Raw genomic sequence first — 14,646 nt, 5'->3', positions numbered from 1 at the left:
TCGCTCAGCAGGCATTCCACTTTTCCTCTGTTTCCTGCTAGATTTTCTGCTTGAAGGTTGTTCCATTCAGGCAGAGCACCCCTACCCAGCCAGCACCCCACCCAGCAGCCAGTAGAACAGACTCTTCTGCTATCAGAGGATATTCTCGGCAGCCTCCAGATCAGACTTTCTGAATGAGATGGTTGGATGGCATCACCAACTCAATGGACATGAGTTTGAGCAAGCTCCAGGAGATGGTGAAGGACAGGGAAGCCTGGCGTGCTACAGTCCATGGGGTCGCAAAGAGTTGGACACGACTGAGTGACTGAACAGCAACAGAATAATAGGGAACTGGAGAAGGATGATCAGACAAATGGTGGAGCTCAGCCCATAGCAATCTTGATGAAAAGAAGAACCATTCCTTCTCCGCTTAGCCATCCATAGCCTTGGCAATACAGTCAATGCAAACTGGACCAAGTGCTCCCTGGAGTTCTCTTCTACCTTCTGATTTTATGCTATGGTTTTAAGAAGTAGGCACCCTGAGCAACCAGGAGCCATGGTTTCTGGCTCTCCACCATGTTTCATGCTAGAGAAGGCTTGGGTTTTTAAGCTCCCATAAGAGCTGTGGGCTGAATTTACTGTGAGACTAGTTTAGAAAGGAGATTTTCATAGGAGGAAGTAATGGTCAACATCAGCTGTGCTTCAACTTATAAGCAGGATGAAAATTCAGGGGAAAAATGGACATACACATAAAATTACTGGTTGTTAATAAGAATGCTTCTTATATTTATATGCTTGATGCAATTCTATGTCTCAAAACTGGAGTTTCTTAAAACTCTGTTCAGGAGGAAGATTTTATTATTAAGGGAATGGTATAACGTCTCCTAACATGATAATTTTCTCTTAAAGAAGCCAAAAAACCCCATCATATTAAACTGCACATAAAAGGTTGTTCAACTTTGGAAAAGAAAAAAAAAAACCACAGCACTACAAGTTAAGCATTTAAAACACAGTTTAAAAGTGATTTATTTGCGTGATATACGATCAAGTTGTTATGAAACGAATTCCCAGTATGTGAAATTGAATTTCACCTGTAGGATCCATCACTCATCACCAAAGTTTTATTACACTCTAGTATCAGGTGCCATTCTCTCACTTGGGGTTATCTTTTCTAATCAGGTCATGCTGGTCACCCGACATTTTTGAGGCACCAATTAAAACATGTCATCAGTAAATGAAATTGAATTCTGTTCAAACCAAATAAAGAGGAAAACTATCATATCAGAGTGATAAGTACTTTAGTGTCAATAACTTAGAATAGAAATATATCATAGAGGGATGTTTCAGCTGCTAAACTAATAAAACCCAGTCAATCGAATAGTAAAAGATACTGCAAAACAGCAGCAGGAAGTGTTATAAGAACAGCACCCAATGGAGACACATAAGGGAAAACCTGTACACGCTCAGTTTCTTATCTGCTCTATACATTCAGTTTCTTATCTGCTCTATAGGTGTAGCAGTGGAACGTTTTTGTGTTTTTTTTTTCCTTTGCATTTATCTTTGTGCCTGAATGAGTTCAATTTCACTTATATCAAGCCAGAAACTTCAGAACAGCATGTTAATCCGTCCTGTCTTCATGGGCAACTGAACAAACAGACCAATATCAGTGTAACATTGTAATTCTGGAGATTAATGCTGTCTCTCTTATTTGCCATGAACTTGACCTCTTTGCCTTTCTTTCCCCCCTTTTTTAGCTTCTGTCCAGGGTCCCTGGGAGAGAGCCATCTCACCAAACAAAGTGCCCTACTACATCAAGTAAGTTGAAAACATCAAGTTCTTAAAGAGGCATGTATTTTGGCTAATAAGTATATTCACAGATGAATTTATTTTTAAAACTCGTTGTTAGCCTGGCCTACAATACCTAGTTCTTTCTTCCCCATAGAAGCTTGGATAAGTAACTCATGCTACAGCGACCACTGAAAACTTGCTGCTGCCACAGGGAGGTACCTTTCGGAAAAGTCCAGTTAATGCAGCATACACGTTATGGTTTGTGATTGGAGGTGGTGTGGATTTTGCGCAATAGAGTAGAAACTGCCTATAATATTATGGAGAGTGGCAGTGAATACTTACAAGAACAATTTTATTTATCCAGGGATTTTTCCCACATTTCTTCTTTAGACAGAGATGGAAGGTGTCTGCAGCTATCTGTCCACAGACTGTTTTAGGCGAATAAATACTTGATGTACCCAAAGGGAGGTGGTAATAGTTCTGGATTTGTGGAGCGGAGGTGTTCATTCTCAACACATAGCACTCGGCATTTTTCACATAACAACAACAAAAGTGATATTGTTTTCAGGGGCCATTTATGTCAGTCAAAGGCATACAGGTTCTTAAAAGCACCTTCTCCAAGATGCTGTATGAAATACAAATTATGATACATTGGGTTGCCATGAAAGAGAGAGGAGAGAGAGTATTGAGTTATTATGGTACCTTAAGAGTTACTCATCAGTTGTGTAATTGAGTCCAGCTTAAATTTAAGTTTCAGTTGGCTACCTCAACAACAATTTAAATCAATCAGATTCACGAAATAGTCTGCCATACCAACTTAAGTCTTTGAACTTGCTTCCACTATCAGTCTGACTAAAAATATGAAACGTTTTTCCATCTTTTCAGCCTGCCATCTTTTATTGAGTCTGTTTTTTTTCTCTACTGCCCATCAATCCTTCATAATTCAGTTCTCAAGCAATAAGGGCAGTCCTAGATTTTCATTACTACAGTTCTCAAGAAATTGGATTTCATGCCTCAATTTTGTTAACTCAGAAGAATGGGATTGAGGGGATGTTTTTGGCTCCTCAAGGAGAGCTATATCCTTTAGGAAAGGTGGTCTTACTAAATTTTTCCAGATAGGGTTTCTCTCACTTTAAAAATTCTACCTCAGTGTGTTTTGATCCTACTTAAAAATTTCCAATTTCAAATTTGATTTTATTATTTTTGTTGCATATAATTATTTAGTCACTCTAAAGTACATGGTTTAATACCTATTTAAAATCACCCATTCTCTTAAATAATGTACTGATTTTTAGACATGAACTGTATTGCTTTACTTGCGCTATATATTTTGTGGAGCCATTTTATCCAAATTCCTCCCAGTCGTCTCCTACAGCAGTGTCTTCATCACCACAGATTTCCATTTCTGACTAAGACCTGCTCCTTTTTCAATCCATTTCTAAAACTCTCACTGTATCCAATTCCCGTATGAGCTAAAATAAAAATTCCTTTTGTAGCCCAGATGTTAGGATCACCTGAGAGTCTGAGACATCTTTAAGCCATCATTCTCCAAATTGTTACCTGTTTGGGGTTCATTAAGTGTCTCGTGGGATTTCTAGAGTACCCCCCCCATGCCACTGTCCTTTCCCTAAATATGTATCTTCTCCCTGATGTTACATCTCCTTTGAAAGATCCCAGCACAGTGCTGTGAAGCAGTGGAAATGAATTCGGTCCAAAAAAATGGAAAGTAAACGAATTCCAGAAAAGCTATAATTCCTCCCTGTATCTTAGACTCTTACTGCTCCTCGATAGGATCAGAGGACAGCCACTCTCCATTTTCCTTCCTGTTTGTCACCAACTTGAAGATTATGGTGGTGATTTTGGGAGGGGCACAGATCTGGGAATAAGAAAACTTGACTTCTGGTCCTGACTCTGTGATTAGTTGATTGTATGGCCTAGGGCAAGTCACTTCACCTGCACACAGCTTGGTTTCTCATTTCTCAAATGAAGAGTTGGACTAAATAACATCTAAGCTCCTTTTTAACTCTAGGAATCAAAAGTGTGTGACTGGTTCCATGGTCTTGTCCAATTCAAAATCTTTAAGATCTCAGCCTTCTTTTTCAAGAAGTTTAATCTTTATTTTTTTAATTATTTATTTTCATTATTAACAGAATATAAATTCTCAGTTTTAAAAATAACACAGAAATTCTATTTTTCCACTGTGAATTAGCTTCACATATGCCCTCTCAGTCTACTCCAGTTTCTCCAGGTTCCATAGGAGCTTTGGTCTTGGTGTTTAATTTAGCACTATTATTCTTCCTAGTTTAATGGTAAGAAATATAGAACAATAGACAAGAAAATGAGCAAAGAGGTGAGTATGGAGATCTTAAAAGCCTCTGAAGTGATCAGTCCCTTGGAATAAAGAATTACCTAATTTCTCAAAGATGTCCTTGAAACTTTACAGAGATCGATTCTCTGTACAATTATAATCTCCTTGAAATTAGAGATTGTGCAGTTTCTCAAATATACTCTTAAAATGATAAGCCATAATATAGGGAGAACACATGTTCAGAACATTGTCCATAAACAGATTATTGATGTCCTTTGTGATTTATTATTGCACATTACTACTCTCTAAAATATTCTGCTTATGCCAAATGACTTTGTACAAGATCCAATGGACCTCATGCCCTGGCAGATGGCATTCATAGTTTGAGATACCTTATTGGTCCACAAATAACAATAATGATAGTATTTGTAATGACATCATTTCAACCAGCTCCCATTTGTCCTCATCTTATTTGTCCTGATTTCCATGCAAGAGTTTTAAACCACATATGTCCAGCTGCAGAAACAAATGTTTCCTCTGGATATTTTTTAATGCTACATAATAGTTCCTTTTCAATGTTGAAATAAACTGATCATCCACGTAACAAGAAGTTTCTATACCAGTAGCACAGTTCCAGTTAGTCGCTGAGTCGGCCACTCATCCTTGAGGTTGTAACAGTATCTTCTGCTCTAGATAGCCAATCAACTAACATTTACGCCTGCCTCCTAACACTGGCTTTTCATATGATGCTAAGAACCTTGATTTTGAAACTTCAAACTACATGTTTGTCTAGTTTATTAGTCCACAGTGTACATCATTGTTACAGTCTTCATTTTCCCTTCCCCTTGGGGCTCTTCTTCTCCTTGCCAGCCTCTCTTTCAGGTTATTTGATTACAGCTTTCATTGCCACTGAAAAAATAATCACCAACAATGTTCAACCTGTTACAACTGCCTTTTCCACTCTCTGCCATTTTGTAGTTTTTTGGCCTACTGTCAAACTCATGAAAATTTCAATATAATAGCCTTTAACCAGCTGCTGCATTCTGTTAGAATTTCTTTCACCTTTTTATGTTGCAGACTCCCATATGGGTAAACCACGCAGAGCCAAGAGCTGGGACTCTCTCTTGCTTTCTTAATGAGTTAGAAAGTTATTTTTCTGTGTTCTGGACTGTCAGAAGAATTTAGGAATCCCAAACTTGCATGCAACATGTTTTTGCACAGATGACATAATAAGAGCATAAGAAATCACACACTGGGTTAGACGCACAGGGCAACTAGCCCAGAAGTCTGACCCACATGCAAACAACAATAGCTGTGTTGTCGATTAACCTAGTAATTTTCATTTCAAAAATATCAGGATGCATCATGACCATTTCTTACAATGCACTGTGCAATCTATTGGCATTGAGAATATCCAGTGGTTTCTTAAACTTTTCCCATCCTCCCCTTCAGTCCTGTCTTAGAAATAAGTTCTAAAAACTTACTGATTTCTCTATAAATAAATAAAGATGTACTTCAGTTTCTCTTTAATCTACATCCCTTAACCTCAAGGGGCGGCCCCAATTAAGTGCCGCCAATTAAGTGAAATTCACTGAATACAATTCTATTTACCCAGAGTTGACTTTAATCTCACATCCCCTCACTACCTCCTTTTCATTTTCATCTTCCCAGTCTGAGAGTCTAATCCTTTTTAGGTTTTCAGTCTGCCCTTGAATGAAAGATAAGCATTTCCCTTGATCATCTTAGTTGTTTTTCCCTGGATCTTCTCCAGCTCTGTTATATCTTCCTTGGGATGTCATGACTGGAATGGCCCAAATATTGGTTATTAAATTTGTTAGCATCATCTCTAGTCTCTGTTCACTCATGAAGAAAGAAAATGCTATTCACAGTCTCCCATTGATGCACACATGGAAAAACCAATTGAGGTCATACCCATTCTACATATATTTCTTCTAGCAGAAGGTTGGTTTGTGGCTACTTATGTGTAATACCAGATCAAGTGTTTGACCTTTTATTTCTGCCAGCTGTCTCTTGGGAAGGATTTGATTTTTAGACAAGCTGGTCCTTTTCTCCTGCAAAGACGCTGTGGTTGCTAAATATCAGGAGGCATTCAGTAATGAAGCTTGGGAGAAACCTGCTGACTCAGTCACCAGCAGTACATTGCACCAGCAGTACATGGCATCATTATAAATATGTCTGAAGCACTTCACAAAAGCATGAAAAATGGGGTTCTCGGGAACATCCTTAACTGTTCAGCTCTTTTTAACATACAATGTTCAAGAAACAACTCAGGTCAAAGGAGTGTCTGTCTTTTCCTGCTAGTTATTTTGGATGTTGTCTACATTGCTGTGGGTGTCTAATAACCTTGATCTGTCCTCTCCAATCTCAATCCCAGGCATGTTTCTCCAGTCATCTGTTGCATCTGAGTTGCTCATCACTTTCTGCTGGTTTCTGCTTAGCAAAATACGATATAAAACCTCCCTGGTTGAAGCTGACAGTCACTTCAGTCAGCATTTCTTACTGCTATTGCTGTGTCACTGCCAAATTGGCTGATTGGAGTTCTCACTCTTCTGTATTCCTATGGCTACCATCCCTGTGGTTCTACTAGACCAAGCATTTGATTCTCGGCATGAAATTTTGGCCATCAGCCTATACTTACCTTTTGCTGTTTGTGTCCTCTTGTATCCTGTTGATCTTTTCGCAGTTACGCTGATGAATCTTGCTCTGAGTACCCGTGCTCCCTAACTCCAGTAACATCTGAGTTTTGACACCACCTCCCTCTGTACCATATTGCCTCAATTTCAATTTTCTGGGCAGGTTTTCAGATTCCAACTACCTCCTATGTTTAAAGCATATCTTGCCCTCATTCTTGCTCCAGCTCCCTATTATTTGTGCCAGGAGTTGTTCTGCTTCAAGTTTGGGCTGAGTTTATTTGTTCCTCTGAATTATTGACTTCTATTTCACTATATAATATTTATTTAGAGAGGGAGCAATAGTTAGCTATGTATCAGCTGTAACAGCAGTCAAGATGCTAAATATCTGTTGGTTAGAATGTGGTGGAAACCCTTCTGATGAGATGGGTTCTTTAAGTCTTTATTGAATTTGTTGCAATATCCCTTGTGTGTTATGTTTTGGTTTCTTGGTTGTGTCCTGTGGGTTCTTAGCTCCCCGACCAGAGATGAAACCTGCACCCCTTTTGTTGGATGGCTAAGTTTTAGCCACCGGACTGTCAGAGAAGTTCAGAGGTGGGCTCTTGTTATTTAAAAAAAAACACTGGCTTATGATATACAGCTAAGCAAACATTCCCCCATGTCTCATTCATGATGCCTTACCATTCTAGGACTGCTACTAATCTTCAGATGTTCAGTTTGAATGTTGGTTGGGATTGGCAGAGGTGTCCTTAGTTTTTCTCAGAATATAGTTTGGGCTGTTTCTGGTCAAATCCTTCACATGTATATTTTTCTTCAAAATACACCTTTTAGCAGCTGATAAGACACTATGAAATGGGAGAAATAGTAAATAGATCAGGTATCAGATGACTTGAAGTCTGATTTCAACTTTGCTATTAACTATTTGACCAAAGGTGAATCATGTATCTTCTCTGAGTCTCAGTTTCTCCATCTGTCACCTGAAGAGGCTGAATCACATGATATCATAGGCCATTTCCAGTCCTAACATTTCCTGATTTTATGAATGTTGACTTTGAAAGAGAAATTATTTATAATAGTTTCCAGAGGAGTGAAAATGAATCTTCATATCGCCCTTGAGGTTTCTTAGTGCACCATCAATCTTACCAGGATAGGAAGGACAAATACTGTGAAACTTTTTCCTTAACTGTTTAGTACCATTGATAATAAGAAGCAGATGTAATAGAGAATCAGCTGTCAGTCTTTGAGGATACTGGTGAGTATCTCTGGGTAATTAAATTTGTGGAATCACTGCCAGAAGCCTGGTGCTCTGACTTTTCAAAAGGCTTGGTACACTAAGATAACCCAGAGGTCAGTCTTCTCTGCTGTGCTTTCTCCTCCGCAGTTTGATGCTTCCAGAGGTCATATTAGCTGAGTCTCATTAGGCTCTGCAACCACAATGAAGGAATGGTCAGTAATGTGTACTTGATGATATGATCTTGAAAACAGCTCAGCTTAAGATGGTAACTGAAAGAGAGTGCAGGAGATGCCATAGTGTCATACAGGGTGCTGATTCTGGCCTTTGCTTTTGTACATCTTGTTGGTAGCTGTAGATGTTACTATCTTCTGTCTCATAAGGCTCACAAAAAAATCTCACATCTTTCCTTACAGTTTCACAAGCTGATACATAGAACCTCAACTGAGATAATAGAGTTCATGAGGATAGGTGCTGTGTGTCTTTTTCTAGCATAGTACCTCACAAATAGCATGCACTCAGTAGATATTAGAATGGAAGAATAAACAAATGCATACAGGAAGTTGCACATGTTTTCCAGTTTCCTGGCCCCTTTTACTTTCAAAAAATCTTCAGGTCTCTGTGTGTGCATTTTGATCCACTACCCAAATGTGTCTCACGTATCCTCTAGTTTTGTTGTTGTTGTTTAGTCACTCGGTCATGTCCAAGTCTTTGTGATTTCATGAGCTATAGCCCACCAGGCTTTTCTCTGTCCATGGCATTTCCCAGGCAAGAATACTGGAGTGGGTTGCCATTTCCTTTTCCAGGGGATCTCCCCAAGCCCGGGATCCAACCCGAGTCTCCTTTATTGGCAGGCAGATTCTTTTTTTTTTTTTTAATTTACTTCTTTTAATTGGAGGACAATTACTTTACAATATTGTGATGGCTTTTGGCATACATAAGTATGAATCAGCTGGCCACAGGTATACATATGTCCCCCCCATCCTGAACCCCCCTCCCACCTCCCTCCCCACCCCATCCCTCTGGGTTGTCACAGAGCACCAGTTTGGATGCTCAGCTTCATACATCAGACTTAGCAGGCGAATTCTTCACCACTTTGCCACCAAAGTGTGCTGAGTCTTATATAGAGTACAGTCCATGGAATTCTCCAGGCCAGAATACTGGAGTGGGTAGCCCTTCCCTTCCCCAGGGTATCTTCCCAACCCGGGGATTGAACCCAGGTCTCGTGCATTGGAGGCAGATTCATTGTTAGCTGAGCCACCAGGGAAGCCCAAGAATACTGGAGTGGGTAGCCTATCCCTTCTCCAGCAGGTCTTCCCAACCCAGGAATCAAACCGGGGTCTCCTGCATTGCAGGCAGCTTCTTTACCAGCTGAGCCACCAGGGAAGCCCTATAGAGTTTCTCAGGTCTCTTAAACCCGGTGCCTAGCAGATGATCCTTAGCTGAGTGTCTGAATGGTACATACAAAATCCTGAGGTCTGGATTCTGCTCTGTCTTTAACACTGTGATTTGCAATATGACTTAGCCCACCTGATAATGTCTGAAATCATTCTGAGCTCTAGCTTTCTTTGTTTCAGTAGAACTGGGGTCTTTTTGTTTTTCTTAAATGCTACTCATGATCATTCTTCAGGTTTTGCAGTGTTCAATAGAGCTTTAAGTTGATCAACCTCTGTGTTTCACTAAGCGTTTACTTTAGATTTACTTTTGGGGCTGGGATATAGTAGCCACTGAGTCTGAAGAGAATGATAGTGACGTTTTTATTTTACAGAAAAAATCCTATAACATTCTGTGCCATATGTAATGTTTAAAGGTGGCAACGTATGTACATATGCACGTATATGCTGCAGCTAAAATACAGTGTTGTGTACAGGTCAAAAATTCTGATATATTTCCCAAGTATTTCCCCTCGCCTCATTCATGGCACCTTGGGGAATGTGAGAGTGTTCATGAAATATATTTAGGTCTCTTTCCCCGAAAAAGAGGAATAAGTTATTTCAGCTGTTGCTTCATTTTCTTCTTCTAGCTTTGTGAAACATACTCATTCTTCCATAGTTGTGTGGTAGAAAAGACCATGGGCTGTGGCCTCAAATAAACCTGCATTGGAAACCCAGCTTTATCATAATCTGACTCTGTGACTAGTTAACCTCACACCCATTCTCCCTTCTGACACGTAGGGAATATGAATGAACTTCTCCAAAATGGAACTGAAGTCTCACTGACATCTAATAGATATTGAGTGCTGGGTTTTTAAGAAAATCTTACAGCTATGTCCAGTGTTAGCTATGTGTTTAGAATATTTTCTAGCACACAGATATCCTTGATCAAATTAGTTTATTTTTGTTCTTAGCATTCCCATATAATTTGGGGTATCTGTACATTCCCAAACATTCCTGAGCCTCTCCTAGGCTCCTCTAATTGCTTCTTATCCTGTCCCCCTGGGAAGCCACATCCTGTTGGCCTTTACAAAGGTCAGCAGCAGCCCAGACAGCATTTGAAAATAACTGAATAACCCTGAACCGCCTCTCCCCTTTGGATAATTTCCTTAGAGCATTAGTCCCTTTGAACATTGACCTGGTTGCACAAAATGTCCCTTTCTCAGCAGGAAAACTCCAAATCCCATTCAGTCTTCCCCTCCCTCATTCCAGAAGATGGGGAGGAGGGCAGAGGGTAGGGAGAAGGAATGAGAATACTTCCTTCTGAAAAGTTGTCAGCACACACACACACGCACACACACATACACACACACACATAATTTCTTTTGAAAAGTAAAATGAGTGCATTGTATGCATCAGTGCTGTCACCTTGCAATATTTTCACATCCTTGCACAAGAAAAGAAAAAGAAAAAAAAAACTTCTCTGTTTTCAGCAGCCCATAAAGCTCCTAAGAACAGGTCCTCATTCAATGATTATGTCTCCTGTTATACCGTGAACTGCCAGGTGGATGAAGCAGAGAAGCTTCCTTGCTCCCCCTGAAACTTTCAGTCGCTTTCTCTGTTTTTCTTTCTCAGTGTATCCACATCTGTCTTGGTCCCCAAAGCTGTTGCAAGTCAAATAGTCAGTGCAGAGAATCATTTGTATTTTGCTTCTTTGCTATTTTGGGAATTTTTTTGTTGTTGTTGTGGTTTTGTTTCCTTTTGGTGTGTTCACTTTTTCTCAGTCTTTTGCTTTCTACTAAGGGAGCATCTCATAGCTCTGGTCCATATGACCTCTGAGATAGGATGAAAAGCTAAGTGTAACATGTGCCTACTAAGTGCTAGAACTAGCTATTATCTTCCCATTTATGAGGTTAACAACCCCAGTTAGTATCTAATAAAGAAGAAATAGCTGAGACTCAGAGAGGCTGGTGGCTTTCTCCATTCACAGTAATAAAGACCCGGCTCTGTGCCTTTCCCACCAACCCTGTGACCTCAGTTGGCTTTGCCTCACCTCGTGTCCAAACTAGGACCCCCACAATCACTATCCATACTCCCCACATGCACACTCTAGTGGACCAAAGTTGCTGGGAGTTCCTCACCTGGGTGGGAGTTAGTTGCCTCTCCCCCAATGGCAGGGGCCAACTTGGCCAGGATTCTTGAGAATGCAGGTGGGGACCCATTTGGTAGGGGAAGTGTTGAGAATTGGGAGGAAAAAATTCATAAAAGAGTAGAGAATGGAGATTTATAATAATGACTAATATATTTCATCTGTTGTCCCCAGTTCTTTCAACTTTCTAGTATTGTTGGTTGAAAACTGGCCCTTAGTGTAAGCAAGTGTGGCCAGTCCTCCACTGTAGGGCCACCATCTTGAAAATCACCAACACTATCCTACTAGTTCTTCCCTGCATTGTATTTCTTCCCTTGCTAATCAACTTCTGCCACTGTGCTCTTGCCAAGACCTAAGTTTCTCTGTGCCGCTTTTGGCAATAAAGGGCCACAAAAAATGAAACAAAAACCTGGCCAGCCATGATGTAAGCATTTGCTTGCCTCTGTGGAAGCTGAGAAGGTGGAGGATGTCTGAGTCACTTCCTGGCACTTCCATCAGGGCTTTGCAGAGATGCGAGTATGCAAGACAAATAACCTAATGTTATAGACACCACAGTATGTGTTGTTCCCCATACTCCCAATTCTAAGCCCTTTTGAAGGGTATCACAGCGTCAACTCAGATGGACTAGAACAACTCTTTGGGAGGCTTTTTGACACTAGAGCTTGTCCTTGAATTTGATACCATCCCCTCCTTCTGATAACAGAGTCTCCTCTTTGCCATAAATCAGGCCCATGGTTCTAGCCTTACAAGGCAAATAGCCTATGGTTGTAAGTCCTGACTTCCCTAGACACTGAGCATTTGGTAGCCCCATGCATTACATGTGGAAAATCTCACCTTAGTGTAGAATGATTTCTCTTCTTTTTTATTATTATAACTATATGGTGGCTAACAAGTATTTATTATGCTTTCTTTTGTAATGACTTAAAGTCAGCAAATGACTTTGGGCAATTCATATGGTTTTGAGAGTAAAGAATAACTTGTATTTCCTGAAGATTAAGAAAAATGTCTATCTGAATATATAGAGTCACCCCATACTGATCTATAAATGTGTGCTTTGTCAAATATAAGGCCAAGTTATTTCTCTTCACTCTAACTTATTTCAGTGCTACAAACTTTTCTGCCAAAAAAACCCATCAAATAATAGGGAACCCTAAATGGAACAGGAGGGGCCAAGCATAAGTATAGCAAAAACTCAAGGGATAAGTATCTTTGTGTGTGCTTAGGCCCTTAGTCGTGTCTGACTCTTTGTGACCCCATGGACTGTAGCCCACCAGGCTCCTCTGTCCATGGGATTCTCCAGGCGAGAATACTGGAGTGGGTTGCCATTTCCTTCTCCAGGGGATCTTCCCAACCCAGGGATTGAACCCAGGTCTCCTGCACTACAGGCAGATTCTTAACCATCTGAGCTACCAGGGAAGCCTCAAGTATCTTTGTAGCTAAAACTAAAAGAAAAATTATGACCATTTTACATCTATACCTGTATGTCTGTGCATATTTATATATATATATATATATATATATATATATATATATATATATATATGTACAGAGAGAGAGAAGAAGGGAGGTGGAAGGAAAGGGAGAGAAGGAGGTAGAGGAGAAAAGAGTATTAACAGCAGACTTGTAACTCATTCCCTACGGGATGAGGGGAGTGAATGACCTCAACTCAACAGACCTCCTTATAAACACGCTAATGACCACCCAGACCTTGTTAATCTTGTTAATGGCCTTTAACTAGCAGAAAGATACCTGAAAGTCCCTATCTATAAAATGTTTTTAGCAGGATATACCTGGTCTGGCTATTTTACTTACTGTAAATAAACCTGGAATTTATGGCTTTATGAGTCATGACTGGGATGGAAAACAGGGCATGGTCACTGGAGTATTTCCCTATGTTTATCATTAACAGATTATAAAATGGAAGCCTTTGAAGATGGAAATGGCTTCCTTTCAATATCACTATTTATGCATAAATGTTTTAAAAGCCTTTCTGTGAATATGAAACCAAAGCATATCATAATGTGAATGAATAGGGATATTTGGGTCATTGTATCTGATTATTTCAGGTTCCTCCAGGTGAAGAATGTTTTATCTGTGCCTGGTGTTTCCCTATAATCGTTTGAATCATTAGTAAAGATCGGTACTAGATAAAATCTGCACTTTATGTGAATCCAGTTCTAAATTCAGCCCTTTATACTTACACAGTGTGTACTTGTTTTAACTTAAAATTCTCTTTGCAATGAGAAAAAGGAAACAAAAGGAAAGAAAATAAATGGGCCCATGTGTTCTCCCTTATCATGTTGTCCCCAGTTCCAGGAAGTCAAATGTTTAAGAAAAGGTCAGGTTCAAGACTAGTGAGGGATATAACACTTACATATTCTATATCAAAAATGATGTATATGACATTTATTTTTTTAATTACCTTAGAATCATTCTTTGAGACAGCAAGGACCTCTGTAACTACCTTCAAGCCATAAGGCATCTTTCCCATCTTTCCTGTTTAACTCTTGAAATATTTTTGTTAATTTTCAGATCCCTCTTCTCCCCAGTTAAGCTGTAAACTCCTTGACAACACCTGCATTAGATATCTTTGCATCATCCTTTAGCACCTTATTACCTCACATATAACTTGAAAATAAATATTAAATAATTTGTTTTCTTTGATTTGGGGGATTAAACACATCCTTGAGCACTTACCTCTGATCCTCATAGGCATTCTTATAAAGGAAGAGAGAAAACCAGATTAGAGGTGTTGCATATAATGTTTCTATCCCAGGTAATCTAACTGGAATTGCAGTTGATTAAGTCATATTTGGGGAGCAATTTCAGCCATGAGTTCATTCATTTTCTGTGTTTCAGTTGGGTGAGAGCAGAGAGAAATACTTGATGGCATGGGGTGCCTGGTTGAACTGCTGAGAAACTGAACATCTTTGAAAGCTGCTGTTTTAGAGGAAGCATTTTCCAGTGAATGTATTCCTTTAGAAGCTCCTTGCCAAAACTGTTGTGAGGATATTTCAGGAAAATGCCTTCAAATTCTGCTTCTGTCAAAACACACAAGCTACCTCAGGTGCTAAGGTTGTTTGGTGAATGCATGTAGCCTTATGTCTTAACAGTAAAAGATTTTGAAACAGGTTGGGATGAGATAGGTGGTAGAGTCTGAGAGAGAC

The 14,646-nt window shown here is 39.7% G+C and overlaps 1 protein-coding gene across 7 annotated transcripts in view; it reads left to right on the top strand.

Moving 5' to 3' along the window:
* Positions 1 to 14,646, top strand: part of DMD (dystrophin) — a 2,687,035-nt gene that overhangs the window by 2,462,028 nt on the left and 210,361 nt on the right. For all 7 annotated transcript variants that reach the window (XM_070291485.1, XM_070291489.1, XM_070291490.1 and 4 more), the window contains exon 62: positions 1,734 to 1,794. In XM_070291485.1, the coding sequence (XP_070147586.1) occupies positions 1,734 to 1,794 (61 nt within the window). The remainder of the gene's footprint in view (positions 1 to 1,733; positions 1,795 to 14,646) is intronic.

Source organism: Ovis canadensis, chromosome X, assembly GCF_042477335.2.
Source record: "Ovis canadensis isolate MfBH-ARS-UI-01 breed Bighorn chromosome X, ARS-UI_OviCan_v2, whole genome shotgun sequence".
Lineage (NCBI taxonomy): Eukaryota > Metazoa > Chordata > Mammalia > Artiodactyla > Bovidae > Ovis > Ovis canadensis.
The sequence above is the reverse complement of the archived record's forward strand: the minus strand, read 5'-3'. Positions and strand labels throughout refer to the sequence as shown.